The 13985-nt window shown below is 44.3% G+C and overlaps 1 protein-coding gene across 1 annotated transcript in view; it reads right to left on the bottom strand.

Moving 5' to 3' along the window:
• Positions 1-1927: 1927 nt before the first annotated feature.
• The window catches only part of LOC147728534 (DNA excision repair protein ERCC-8-like), a 64296-nt gene continuing 52238 nt past the window's right edge, over positions 1928-13985 (bottom strand). Inside the window, exon 2 of the mRNA XM_086962301.1 lies at positions 1928-4887. Within this exon, the coding sequence (XP_086818427.1) occupies positions 3319-4518 (1200 nt within the window). The 5' untranslated portion in view covers positions 4519-4887 and the 3' untranslated portion in view covers positions 1928-3318. The remainder of the gene's footprint in view (positions 4888-13985) is intronic.

The following is a 13985-nucleotide window of genomic DNA, read 5'->3' as shown; positions in this document are numbered from 1 at the left end:
CATTCCGGCAACCATGATGCCACCTACCGACACGCAGGGGTACTGCTAAAGAAAAATCACCAGATACAGTCTGACGCCTTGGGGTAATTCTAAGATAAGGTATCTATAACTAACAGTCTCTTTCAGATCTGTGCTTCCATGCGCATGTCTGCCGAGTACTCACTGATGTAAGACCCCCTAAGGCAAATGCTTAACAAATGCTGTGTTGAAAAGAAATAGTATATTGCATTTATTTGGTAGTCTAAATTCTGTGGACAAAGGGAGAATTGGCTGCTTTAGCAGAATGGCACAAACCCTGAAATTAGGAAATTTAACTTACTGCCAGAATTAACCAGGTGCATCTTTTCATCTTAGAGATCGAGAGAGTTCATTTAGAAATGTCTGAACATGGCGGATGCTACATCATAAATGTAAGGCAGGTGCAAGGAGAGAAAATGAGGAGGTACACATTGTTTCTGTGCTGCTGTCAATGTGTAAAAACTGCTGGCTTGGTACTCAAAGTCAAGTGTGCACTCAAATACCTTGTAATCTTACACAAGATGGCTGCTTCACAGAGCGGGACTTGGGCTGGAAGTTGATGGACACATGCGATTAGAATGATCTTTGGTGAGTTACTGTCATACCACAAGTGTATTACTATCCAAGCTTAATTTTCAGTTATTGCTCAAGGGCACTTAAGCACATTCAATAAACATAGGCATTAGGTCTGGCAAATCAATATAATTGTGTTGGTTTTTTATTTTTCAAAAGAGTGAACACATCATTGCTTAAAATGAAAACTCTGGATGCAGTTCAAGTATCAGGAATATTGCCACAGAATAACTTCTGAAAGTTTTGGCTAGGCAGTGCAAACTGACATCCAGATTTAAAACTAATGTTACAACAGAAGGTAATGTCAACTACTGGAGTAGACATATTTCTCCGACTCACTAAAACCAGCTGTAGGAAGGCATGAGGATGACCTCACATTGTACAGAATCAGTACTTATTTTTTAGTACCTTTGGGAACCCTTCCTGAATAGACATGATAGATGTGCTCTGTAGTTATATAGGGTTATTTTCCTAATTTGCCTCAATAGCACCATTCCACTTGCACTTTGACCGAGGTGTCCTGCCCTTTTTTTGCTGGAACAAACGAAGAAAAGGGAGGGTTCACACGGTACCACCCTCGGATTGTGACGACCCCTTCTTCACACGCACATTTTCTATGTGTAACCCTGTTCCTTAAGAAAAGTGCCAACCGCAGTTGAGTAGGCTTAATCATTGGACCCCTGAACCGAATCGTTATCATATTTCTCACTCTATAGTTCTATAGGTTGTTCTGTTCACGATTGGGGGGACCCCAACTCCTCATGTAATTTAGATGCTGAAGGATAGAACTTGTTTTCATACCTCCACTGTCCTGGTTCGTACTTCTAGTTCTGCGTACTTGTAGTTTCTCCTTTTAGCAGTTATATAGGTGCCCTAGGTCATGGTGATTTCCTCACTATGTATAATAACCCACTGCACAGAAACTTAAGCACCTCTCCCTCCAGAACGACTTGTTAGGACTCAAACAGTTGACTTTCTTTAGCACCACCACCACCTGACACTGTCAGTATGTCCTTTTGTGCTTCCTTCACACCCCTTAGCTCCATCCTTTAAAGGACGCTCTTGCCACCCATTTTCTATCACCCTTAATTTTGATACTTGATTAGATATTTAGGTTTGGACTGCATTGCAGTTTTCTATGGCTGTCAATCGCTTACACACGAGGTCTATAATGCAAACGAGATGCTAATGATTCGTTCTTGTAATCTGAACATGTTTTTAATAAAAGAAAGTGTTTTCGTATATTACTCTATAATGTGAGATGGGATAAGTAGTGGGGTAAACGTTGAGATGAGAACTGGAGTAATGTGCTTTTATCCCAAATACATAACTAAGCGGGTTGGGGTAGAGAGGGTGACAGCAAGGTGGCAGTGTGATTATTTATAAGAGAAAAAATACCTCTCAATCTTCCAATCAACAGCCTAAGTGAGAGCTTACCTCCTCCTCTTTGCCAGGCTTGACTTAGTGATGCTTGCAGCTGCCAGGGAACTGGCTAGCCAGCAGCTATATAGCCAACAGGTGTGATGTCACCAGGATCTATATGGTCTCCTAAGGTACTGTATGTTTGGTGACCGCTTTCGGTGGAGCGGATTTAGGAGCTCCCCATCGGGAGCCCCATGGGCTCCACACTAACAGAAAAGGTGTAGGGAGAGATATAGAGCAAGTAATTTGAACCAGTCTTGTAAGGTAAAATCATGGCTTCTTTGGAGGCGCCTACATAATATCTCAATCTAACAGCTTTCCGGCCCTTGTGGCACAACCACATTTCCAAAATAGCTGTGTAACTGACAAATCAATGCAACAGTTAAGATGTAAATATGCATCATTACGCTTTTAGAACACTTGAGGGGGAAAGAACCCACCAACCATCCTGTAAGGTTGCCTCCACCTAATGTATCAAGCTTTCTCCAACAGATATACACTCTTTTTGAGCAATATATTTCTATTAACCTACTTTCTCATGTGCTTCTTTTTGCTATCACTGTGATTAGCCTACAGTTCTGTAATTTCATCCGTCCCTAAAGCCCACAGCTGAGATAGGAGGCTGAGCCATGTCATGTTTTGGTTTATTTTCGATTCCAAGATGAAATCACATCTTGTGTTTATCAGAGAAGCGCTTTCTTCTCATTTCACCTTTCCCGGTAGCATTAATCTCCTGATGATCCCAATTCACAGAGCAAAGGAGGAGCAGAGTTGGCTGGAAAGCAAAACATTAGGTACAGTTTCTTCTTTTTCTAAAACGGATGACTGCCAATCTTTTGTCATTGCCATAAATACACTTACCTTAATACCAGTCTATATTAATTTTTAAAACAAGTGTCGGCTGGTATTTACGCACGTTAAATGCAAACTTTAATTCAGGAGGCGTTTATTGAAAAGTAACTAAGTTTGAAGCTTCAAAATATTTTAAAGAGACTATATAAAACACTCAAAGTGAATCATTTTTCTGAGTTGTATTAAAAAAAAAAAGTCTCAAATAAAAAACCCTGCTCTTCAGGCACATCCACAGGATGGGGTTCTTTTCCCCTCAAAATATATTTTTGGTGTTCGCCCACACATTAGTTTTTAGCTTGGGTTTGTATGCTTTGGGATGACCAAGAAGGCGCTCTTTTGCCTTAGTGATACCAGCAAATTTCGCAGTAATTGATCGTGTTGCAACGCCCCAGGTCACTCCTGGTTCACAAAGGCAGTTGGTTCAATGATTGTCAATGATTGCCAAGTTACAATTCACCCTTCTTCATCACTACTGCTCCAAGCATCTTCAAAAGCAGGGTGCATGCGCGCATGTGGCCCAGACTTCTCTGAATCCTCATCAGGTACAGGCTCTCGCAGTGCTGGCACCCAAGCGAGAACATTGCAGTCTTTGCTCCCACTGTAAAGCTCCTGGAAATTAGACTGGAAGGCACAGCAGTCCACATTGCTGTAATGTCCCCTCAGCATAGTGACGAGCTCCCCTGAGTAGAGGGTGTACACCGCAATGGTGCTGCTGTATGGCACAAACACAAACTCTGGGTTGCAGCCCGAGGAGACAGTGAATTTAAGCCCTTTCATACTTTCATTGCAGACTTTACCATAATTGACAAGAGTGTTCTCCCCAGAAGCGCTGTTCCAGAGCCTCATCCGGTCATCTGTGCCTGTGGTCAGCAGGTGAAGCCCATCTCTCGTAAAGCACAACCCATTCACCCTTCCATTGTGGGCCGTATTCGCTGCCTCTGATGAAGCTTTTGACTTTTCGCCATTGTGTTGATCAAGGGTAATCAGGCACCCAGATGCTTTGCGTACGTCCCACAGTTTGACTTTGCTGTCCGCACTTGCTGTTGCCAAGACGTATTCATAGCGTGGGGACCAAGACACAGAAAGCACTTCGCTTCTGTGACCCTGCAAAATGTGAGAACATGAGCCAGACTTCAAATCACACAGCTGCACTTTGGGGTTCTTGCTGCCAACAGCTATCAAGCAGTGCTTTGTCGCTATTGGAGACATGTGATGGCAATACACTGTTCCATCAAAATGAAACACGTCTGCAGGCTGCAATGTGTTTGTGTCCCATATTTTCAGTGTTTTATCGAAGGAGCTTGATGTGAAGATACCAGTGTCATGGGGATACCACTGAACTGTTTCTACACTGAATTTGTGTACATCAGGGTGACTCCTGCCCACGCTGCACACTGACTTGCAAGTGTAGTAGGGCTTTCTACTAAAATTTGCCAGGTCGTAGAGTACGATGACCCCATCTGATCCCCCGGACAACATGTACCTTTGCTCAACAGGTTCAATATCTAGTGTGTTCACACCACTTCCATGGATCCGCTCCACATCGCGATCTTTGTTTAGCTCCAAGCTCAGCACTCGTCTTGTTGTCTCAGCGCGCCTAAGACGTAGAGGGTCATCAATGCCGTAACGGCGAGCAGAGATGGAGCTCAACATCCTTAAAAACTGATATTGAAGCACTCAGTAGGGCAAAGACATTTCAGTCAAATGTTCTCAGCGACTTCCCTGGATTAAATAACTCAAATCCCAAACTACCGATGGTGATAAAACTAATCAGTCCTTTCTTTCCCTTCCCACATTTTGGTAACAAAAACTTTCCCGTGCATTAAGCAATGACTTGCACGAACATAACACATGCAATGTTCAATACCAGCATAGCAGCTCTAGAGGAAGCTTTTTGGGTCTAAGAACCAAATCCATTAAGTGAGGATATTCTCGGGTTCCATCGAAGGAATAACGTACAAAACCACTTTTGAGGCCGAATCTTGTGTTGTGATTCTTTCCTTACGGCTGCTCTTCTACATCCTGAGGGGAAAAAGAGAAAGTGTTAAAGAAAAGGCAATTTTTCAAATTCATTACTTAAGCATACCATTGGCATACATGCATTTGCGACCTTTATACTGAGGATAAATAAAAAAATTTGCATTACAATGTGAAAATGGGTTGCTGTGGGCCTAACAAATAAAGAGCATAATTGGGAACCTATATAATAACCAAATGTATCTTTATTCCTTTTAGCAGATTTTCACATTTCAATTCTGTTGTATAGCGATGTCATATGCTGCCATGATGCCCATACTTTAGCACCTTCCAGTTCCCAAAGGTAGCAATGAAGAGGTGAAATTCGTTCTTTAATCTTCCCGGTTAACATGTTAAACAGAAAATTACATAACAAAAAAAAAATGGATCAGTGTTCGATACAGGTGGAGCATTTTAGTACTGTTTTCGGCAGTTTGCTACCAATAGGCACTGCCTATTGCTGCTAGCCCATCATCATCATAGTGCTGAGCTCTTTTTAGGGCTCGCGCCCTGCGTTGCACTGCGCAGCAGTGCGCGAGCAGGCGAGAGCCCTTTTGTGGCGGGTTCCAAAACGGACCCTGGAATCACACATTCTCGTGCATGTGCAATTCCTTTCTGTCCACGGTATTGGCGTTTGCGGTCGTCTTTTTTAGAAAGACAGCACGCAATAGGCCATGGGTGGTCGCGTTGCTCCGCCCATGACCTATTGGTGTCTGTTACCCGCACGCCGACATCAGTTTTCAATTATCGTGCCCAAACACGGGCGTGATAATTAAAAACAGATTGCTCGCTGTGGCGGGCGCACCACTCGTGGGCTTGCCATGCCATGTGTTTCCTTTGCGGTGTTCGCCTCTGCTGTATAGTCTATGTACCTTCTATTACTGCTGCTTCTAATTTGGTTTGTATGAAATGAGTGTGTGTGTATACTCATTGCCATTCTCTTGTTTTCCCTCTGTGAAACGAAGGAAATAAGCTGTTTGCAAATGGTAAACAGCATTTACCTCAGTAATGGGAGACCACTTTAGCAGGCGCATGTGACCTGTGACTATGTAAAGATTTTAATCTATTTAGCCTTTGTTCTGTTGCCCCTGCTCCCTGGCCAGGCTGGACCTTCACACACCACAGCAGATTAGTGTTGGCGGCAGCAGCAGCGTCAGCTGCTTTCAGCGGTATTACCGCCAGATGCACCGTGTAGGGTCTGTGTAGTGTCCGGCTTTCCTACTGTCAGGGGCACAAGGCTCATACTGTGGCGAAGCAAATGCGTCTATGTGCTGTGTCTTTCTGCTTTTTGGTTATAGTACCGGCACTTGCATTGCGCTTATCTTCCATTTGCATGACCTCGTAGCGCTTTTTGCACAAATACCTTTTTCACACTCAGTGCCGTAGCACTGGTTCCATGTGAAATTATGCAGGGAAGTTAAATGCCTCCTTCCCTGGGCAGTGGAGGCACCTCGGGCACCACCAGTAGCCACACCCCTGTCCGCATAACTCTTTCATTACTCATTGACTGAAGTCACTGGGTTCTAGAGTCACTGTTATGACAGGGGAAGGAAGATCGTCACCGAAGTCATCACAATTGGGATCATCACGGAGATCACTGATGACGCCATGCGCCATATGTACAATACACTATCTTCATGTGGTACTCTCCTGGGACGGAGGGTGGGCACATACCCCGTATATTCAGCTGCACTCAGTATACATTTCCCCCCAGTTATGTCGCACTTTTTTGATTCTCTGAAAGATATCCCGGCAGAGGTAGTTAATGACAGACCCTCATGGTGTCTGTTTCTCTGCAGATGCACAACAAGCCTCCCCCCCCCCCACATACATATTAAACTGAGGCACATTACTAAGTGGGTCCTGCTGCAGTCGGCACCAGTGATTGTTATCGGCTGTCTCCAAGAGCGGGTTGTGTGGGGATGACTTCCACAGATGGGCGGTCCTACCGGCCCTAGATGCGATAAGCATCTGTGACACAATTACCATAATTCAGCCTTCTCCGGCAGTACAGCAGCTGAACATCATTTGCACAAGCGTCGTTGACACCCCAGACTTGTTAGTTTAGTTGTGAGTTAAGTTAACTTGAAGTATAAACAAAGTTTGGACACACTGCTGTCTCAGACACACAACGCAAGGCAATGGGCTGCATGTGCTTTCAAAGAAAAAATGCCATGTGTCTTAAGAGCTCTGCCCATATCTTTATTTGCCACTAGACTGCAAATAGTTGTTTGTGTTGACAGGTGGCTTCCCTCAGCCTGATTTGGATGGTAGAGAATATAAAAATGTTTTCAAATATATAAACATTTTGTGACTTGCCTGGGCAGAACAGTGCGCATATCAAAATATTCTGAACGTCAAATGATGGCAAAATTTTCAGGCTGAAATCTGTTTTTTAAATAAACACTGGTTGTGTGTACTTTAGCTGTGATCTTTGCATCTGTATGCTTCCTCCAAGTTCAAAGTCAGCTGCACTTCCTATTGCGGCAAATAGCATGACGTGCTTAAAATGAACGATTTAGAAAAGGGGGGTGGTGATGAACAGAGTGTCTGAGTTAAACAGACCACTCTTACCCAGTCCAAAGATCAGGGCTTGATCCATCACCGTTATTTATCTCACTGCCCCATCCCAGCTCAGAACCTGGCTATATGCAAATCAGTCTGTCCCAGGATTCAAGCAAACCGGGCCGAAGACGGCTGTAATGCCAGAAACCGGTCCCCGGGAGCTTGTTTCCTTCCCAGTGTAAGAATTGGCTTTTGTAGTTTGGTTTGCCCTGTTCCCATCATGCACTGGGACAGGAACAGACTAATTTGCATACAGCCAGGTTCTGAAACTGGGATGGTGCAGTGAGCTAAAAAACGGTGTTGGATCTAGCCCTGATCTCTTGACTGGGTGAGAGCTTTCTGCTTAATTCAGAGACTCTGTCCCTCACCACCCCTTGTTGTAAATATTTTTGTCCACCCTAAGCGTGGAAGGGTATTCTCAGATGTGAGACCCTTGCTCATTGCACCATCAGGATTCAAGCAAACCGGGCCGAAGACGGCTGTAATGCCAGAAACCGGTCCCCGGGAGCTTGTTTCCTTCCCAGTGTAAGAATTGGCTTTTGTAGTTTGGTTTGCCCTGTTCCCATCATGCACTGGGACAGGAACAGACTAATTTGCATACAGCCAGGTTCTGAAACTGGGATGGTGCAGTGAGCTAAAAAACGGTGTTGGATCTAGCCCTGATCTCTTGACTGGGTGAGAGCTTTCTGCTTAATTCAGAGACTCTGTCCCTCACCACCCCTTGTTGTAAATATTTTTGTCCACCCTAAGCGTGGAAGGGTATTCTCAGATGTGAGACCCTTGCTCATTGCACCATCAGGATTCAAGCAAACCGGGCCGAAGACGGCTGTAATGCCAGAAACCGGTCCCCGGGAGCTTGTTTCCTTCCCAGTGTAAGAATTGGCTTTTGTAGTTTGGTTTGCCCTGTTCCCATCATGCACTGGGACAGGAACAGACTAATTTGCATACAGCCAGGTTCTGAAACTGGGATGGTGCAGTGAGCTAAAAAACGGTGTTGGATCTAGCCCTGATCTCTTGACTGGGTGAGAGCTTTCTGCTTAATTCAGAGACTCTGTCCCTCACCACCCCTTGTTGTAAATATTTTTGTCCACCCTAAGCGTGGAAGGGTATTCTCAGATGTGAGACCCTTGCTCATTGCACCATCAGGATTCAAGCAAACCGGGCCGAAGACGGCTGTAATGCCAGAAACCGGTCCCCGGGAGCTTGTTTCCTTCCCAGTGTAAGAATTGGCTTTTGTAGTTTGGTTTGCCCTGTTCCCATCATGCACTGGGACAGGAACAGACTAATTTGCATACAGCCAGGTTCTGAAACTGGGATGGTGCAGTGAGCTAAAAAACGGTGTTGGATCTAGCCCTGATCTCTTGACTGGGTGAGAGCTTTCTGCTTAATTCAGAGACTCTGTCCCTCACCACCCCTTGTTGTAAATATTTTTGTCCACCCTAAGCGTGGAAGGGTATTCTCAGATGTGAGACCCTTGCTCATTGCACCATCAGGATTCAAGCAAACCGGGCCGAAGACGGCTGTAATGCCAGAAACCGGTCCCCGGGAGCTTGTTTCCTTCCCAGTGTAAGAATTGGCTTTTGTAGTTTGGTTTGCCCTGTTCCCATCATGCACTGGGACAGGAACAGACTAATTTGCATACAGCCAGGTTCTGAAACTGGGATGGTGCAGTGAGCTAAAAAACGGTGTTGGATCTAGCCCTGATCTCTTGACTGGGTGAGAGCTTTCTGCTTAATTCAGAGACTCTGTCCCTCACCACCCCTTGTTGTAAATATTTTTGTCCACCCTAAGCGTGGAAGGGTATTCTCAGATGTGAGACCCTTGCTCATTGCACCATCAGGATTCAAGCAAACCGGGCCGAAGACGGCTGTAATGCCAGAAACCGGTCCCCGGGAGCTTGTTTCCTTCCCAGTGTAAGAATTGGCTTTTGTAGTTTGGTTTGCCCTGTTCCCATCATGCACTGGGACAGGAACAGACTAATTTGCATACAGCCAGGTTCTGAAACTGGGATGGTGCAGTGAGCTAAAAAACGGTGTTGGATCTAGCCCTGATCTCTTGACTGGGTGAGAGCTTTCTGCTTAATTCAGAGACTCTGTCCCTCACCACCCCTTGTTGTGCTTAAAATGAAGGTATGTGATGTGATGTTCAGCAAGGGCCTTATTACAACTGACTTATTAAATTGCAACCCCTACACAAACAAACTCCTGCGCAGGGGCAGCAGTGGAAGTGGTGTGAAGTTTATTGCACCTGCAATTATCAGTTTGGTACCAATTCTCTTTGTTATACTTTGACCGGTTAAACCTTTCGAAATATAATTAGAAGAAAAGACTCCTGTTGCCTGGACACGAGAGGGGTGCATAACGAACCTAAATATACGTTACTCCCTAAATAGTTACAATAGGCTTTAATTATCACATCCATAGTTGCTTAAGTTCCCTTTTGTGCTCTAATTTGAACTGTTTAGAAACAGGCGGTTCACTGACTGATATGATGTACTACATAAACAATCTGACCTTTACTTTTGTTCACTTTTCTGCCTTTCAGGGGCACACAAAGGGTGCCCTCCTCTGTTTAACTGTTGCTGTCTCTCCTGAAGGTCTCTGCAGTTAAGTCAGCAAACATGTTTGCAATGAGGCAGGTGACAGGTTCTTTTGACAGTTTTACATAGTACGAACTTGGCTCAAGGGCACTGAAGCGCTTCACACGAGCATGAGTTACATTACACAAGGCTAGATTATTTTTTAGGCACACGGGAGTAAGTGATTTGCCCAAAAATCACAGGATGTGGAGGCAACGCCAGGACTCGGACTCTAGTTCCAAAGTCGGCAGTTCTGGCCCTAATAGCACACGCTCTAAAGTAACAAGCATTTGTAATGCAATAGGTATTGCATTATTAAAGTTTGAGCTATTGGTGTTGCATTATTATTAGCAATACCAATAGCTCAAACTTTAGTAATGTGAGACCTATTGCACTGCAAATGCTTGTTTGGCTATTTGGGGTGGTTCACTCTTAGGCCTCCATAACATTGGGTAACATGCCAAATTTTTGTCCTTTTTTCCAACATCCTGACGATTTCAAAGGTACCCAAGATTTGTAGATTCCCCTGGAGGGGACAATGAAAATAGTCAAAATATAGCTAAATGGTGTGTTTTGTGGGACAATTAGGAAACACGCGCTTTGCATAAAAGTGTCTGGGTTTTTCCTCTCATAAAAATGGGGTCAACAAACGGTTTGATGTACTAAAGTCACCATCTACCCTGCTTTCAGGAACATGCAGAGCTGAACCAAAAAAACGATTTTTGTTTTACCACAATTCTGGCATTTTTCAAAGAGGTAGCCCATTGTTTTAATTTGTTTGTGCTTTTAACCTACTTCCAGTTTGCGTGAGAGTTTCCACTCTGCACGTGAGTCCCGTGGGCCTCCTGCTCCTTACTTACCTAGTCCCAGCGATCCTCCAGCCTCTGGATCTTCTTACAGTACTTTCTTTACTCGCATTCCATTGTTCTTAGTATATGATTTGTCGTGCCCCTAGGGCACCATTGTAAATCGTGCAACTTGAGTGTATTTTTCCGAAGAGTTTGTCATGTGCTTAGCCCTCTGACCTCATAAAGAGTTCAGAGGTGTTGTTAGTTAATAAATACTTGTTTATTTTCATAACTACCTGTGTGGTGTCCTTTCATGTGGTATTCAAGGGGTTATATGTGGTAAAACAGCTGGCTTCACATGCCAATAGAGTTTAGCCTAAGACTGCTTTGTCCATGCTACCATTAGGATAGCTGGTCTATAAGGTTGACTTACAACCAATCACCATAAGGGTTGTTTGGACTGATACAAGGTGATCACTAGAACTAGTGAGCATCATATATCAGGCCAACTTCTCACATTGGGAGTGATCCAGGAAAGCTATATATTTCTGAAAAGTAGACACCGTTCTCAATTTATCAAGGGGTCATATTTGTAGATCCCTCAAGGTTTTCCCAAAGAAACTAACTGTTGAAATGAGAAATATTGAAAACGAATAGGAGAAAAACAGCCATTTGTGACAATGTTTTCATCTGAAACCTATGGTCATGATAGCCGATATACAAAAACAATGTACCATTACGTTCGCTGGACCCTTTTGGCTGTGGGGATATATAGGGTTTGTAGGTTCTCCAAGGACCTGAGGTACCCAGAGCCAACAACCAAGCTGAACCGTACCATGTTTTTTTCATTCTGTACGGAGTATAGACCAATTTATCTGGTGAAACTTGTACAGGGAAAAATAGCTATCAAACTAACCTATGTATTTCTGAAATGGGCACGAGATGTGGCGTTTAAAAGCAGCAGTTATTTGTACTTCTCTGAAATTTGTGGGTACCCATACGAGCATATGATTTAGAGGGTATTTCTCAAAATGCCTTTTTTCTTACACACTGGCTTACCTTTGGAAGGCTCAAATGCAGCGAAATCCAATAATAAAAATCCTACTATTTTATGCTCCCACATGTTTTCTGATAAAAATGGTACCTCACTTGAGCAAGTAGGCGCCTAGTGCCTGCAGCAGGTGACGGCCCAAAACTAAACATAGATACTTCATGTTTCCACTGAAAAGTGGGCAGCGGTGGATTTTGGGCTCTAAGTCAGCCAGCACCAAGGGAAAACTACAAAATATGTACATTTTTTAACTAGACACCCAAGGGAAATCCAGGATGGTGTGACTTGCATGGCTCTTGCCAAGTTGTTTTGCCCAGCATTCCTTGCAAACCTCAAACTTTGACTATAAAAACACATTTTGCTCACATTTCTGTGATGTAAAGTTCTGGAATCTGCGGGGAGCCACAAACTTCCTTCCACCCAGCATTCCCCTTAGTATTCTGATACAAATTGAACCTCACTTGTGTGGGTAGGTCTAGCTACCAACCGTTACTTCACAAACTTCACTGGTTACCAATACGTCAACGAGTGAAGTTCAAGACCTGCTGCATCATTCATAAGGGCCTCAATCAATTGGGACCAAAGTATTTGGCCAGCAAATTTGTTCTTTATGTCCCTACCCGTGCCCTTAGATCCAGTGACCAGTAGTTACTGAGTGTTCCTAAGATAACTAAATCTAGGCTAGGTGGCAGGGCTCTGTCCGTAGTAGGTCCCAACCTCTGGAATTCACTCCCGCTCTCATTGAGGCAATGCCATAACCACCTTCAATTCAGGAAATACCTGAAAACCTTTCTGTTTAGTTCATTCTAACTAGCACCTTTGTTGGTTTATAGGAGCTTCACAGCACTTTTTAACTTCATTGCTTCCTTTATCAGTTTCCTTACCGGTTGTCATCAGCGCGAAGATACTCCTACGGGAGTTTATTCACAGCGCTATATAAACACGCAAATAAATAAATAAATAGCTTCTGCGATAGGAAAAAGGGCAAAAATGCAACATGGACACATCACATTGTTCCACTCAAAAGTGGCCTGTTTTTTTGCAAAGTGGGCTGTAGCTCAGTTGGCACCTAGAGAAACGTAGCAAACATGTACAATTTTTAAAACTAAACACCTAGGGGAATCCAGGATGGGGTGACTTGCGTGGATCTCACCAGGTTGTTTTAGCAGAATTCTTCGCAAGCCTCAAATTTTGACTAAACACATTCTCCATTCTACCCAGCATTCCCCTAAGTCTACTGATATAAATGATACCCCATTTGTGTTGGTAGGTCTAGTGTTCGCCACAGGAAAGGCCCCAAAATACAATGTGGAGACATCAACATTTCCGGTCACAAAAATAATCTGATTTGGCAATCGGGGTAGCTGTGTTTTTTTGGCTGGGGATCGAGGGACACCCAGGGAAACCTACCAAACCCAGACATTTCTGAAAACTAGACACCCAGGGCATTCCAGGGTGGTATGCCTCGTGTGGATCCCACAAAGTTTTCTTATGCACAATGCCCTGAAAATCTCAATCTTTGCCTAAAATTGCACATTTTCTTTGCATTTCTGTGACGTAAACTTCTGGAATCAGCAGGAATCCACAAAATTCCTACTACCCAGCATTCTCCCACTTGTTTGATAAAAATGGTACTTAACTTCAGTGGAGAAGTGTGGCTCAATGGTTAGAGCGGCAGACCCTGATGCAGAGGTCTTGCCTGGGAACAGGGTTCAATTCCCTGCCTCGGCGGGTCTTGGACTCAAAAATTCCACGGACCTGATAATTCTCGCCTCGGTGCCTATTCCAATCATAGAGTCCCACTCTGCAACTCTGGGCAATAGCTTGCTTAATCTCCACAACGACCCCCAGAACGCTAAGGATGCCTGGCCTCCACCTTGGGGGTGCCCAGGAGTGGACGCCTCACAGGGAAAGCCAGGATGGGTTCCACAGTGGTATTCGTACAAGCGCCTTGAGACCCATGTGGGTGAGTAGTGCGCTATACAAGTATCAATTTACATTTTTACTTGTGTGGCTGGGCCTACGGCATGCAATAGGCAAGCAAAAACCAGGATTACTGGGAGTCTTGCGGCGATCCCCAAGCAGGGATCCACTTAAGAAAGGTACCATTGGATAGGGGAGA

Source organism: Lissotriton vulgaris, chromosome 3_1 (genome assembly GCF_964263255.1).
Source record: "Lissotriton vulgaris chromosome 3_1, aLisVul1.2, whole genome shotgun sequence".
NCBI classification, from domain to species: domain Eukaryota; kingdom Metazoa; phylum Chordata; class Amphibia; order Caudata; family Salamandridae; genus Lissotriton; species Lissotriton vulgaris.
This window is presented reverse-complemented; position numbering and strand designations above follow the sequence as displayed.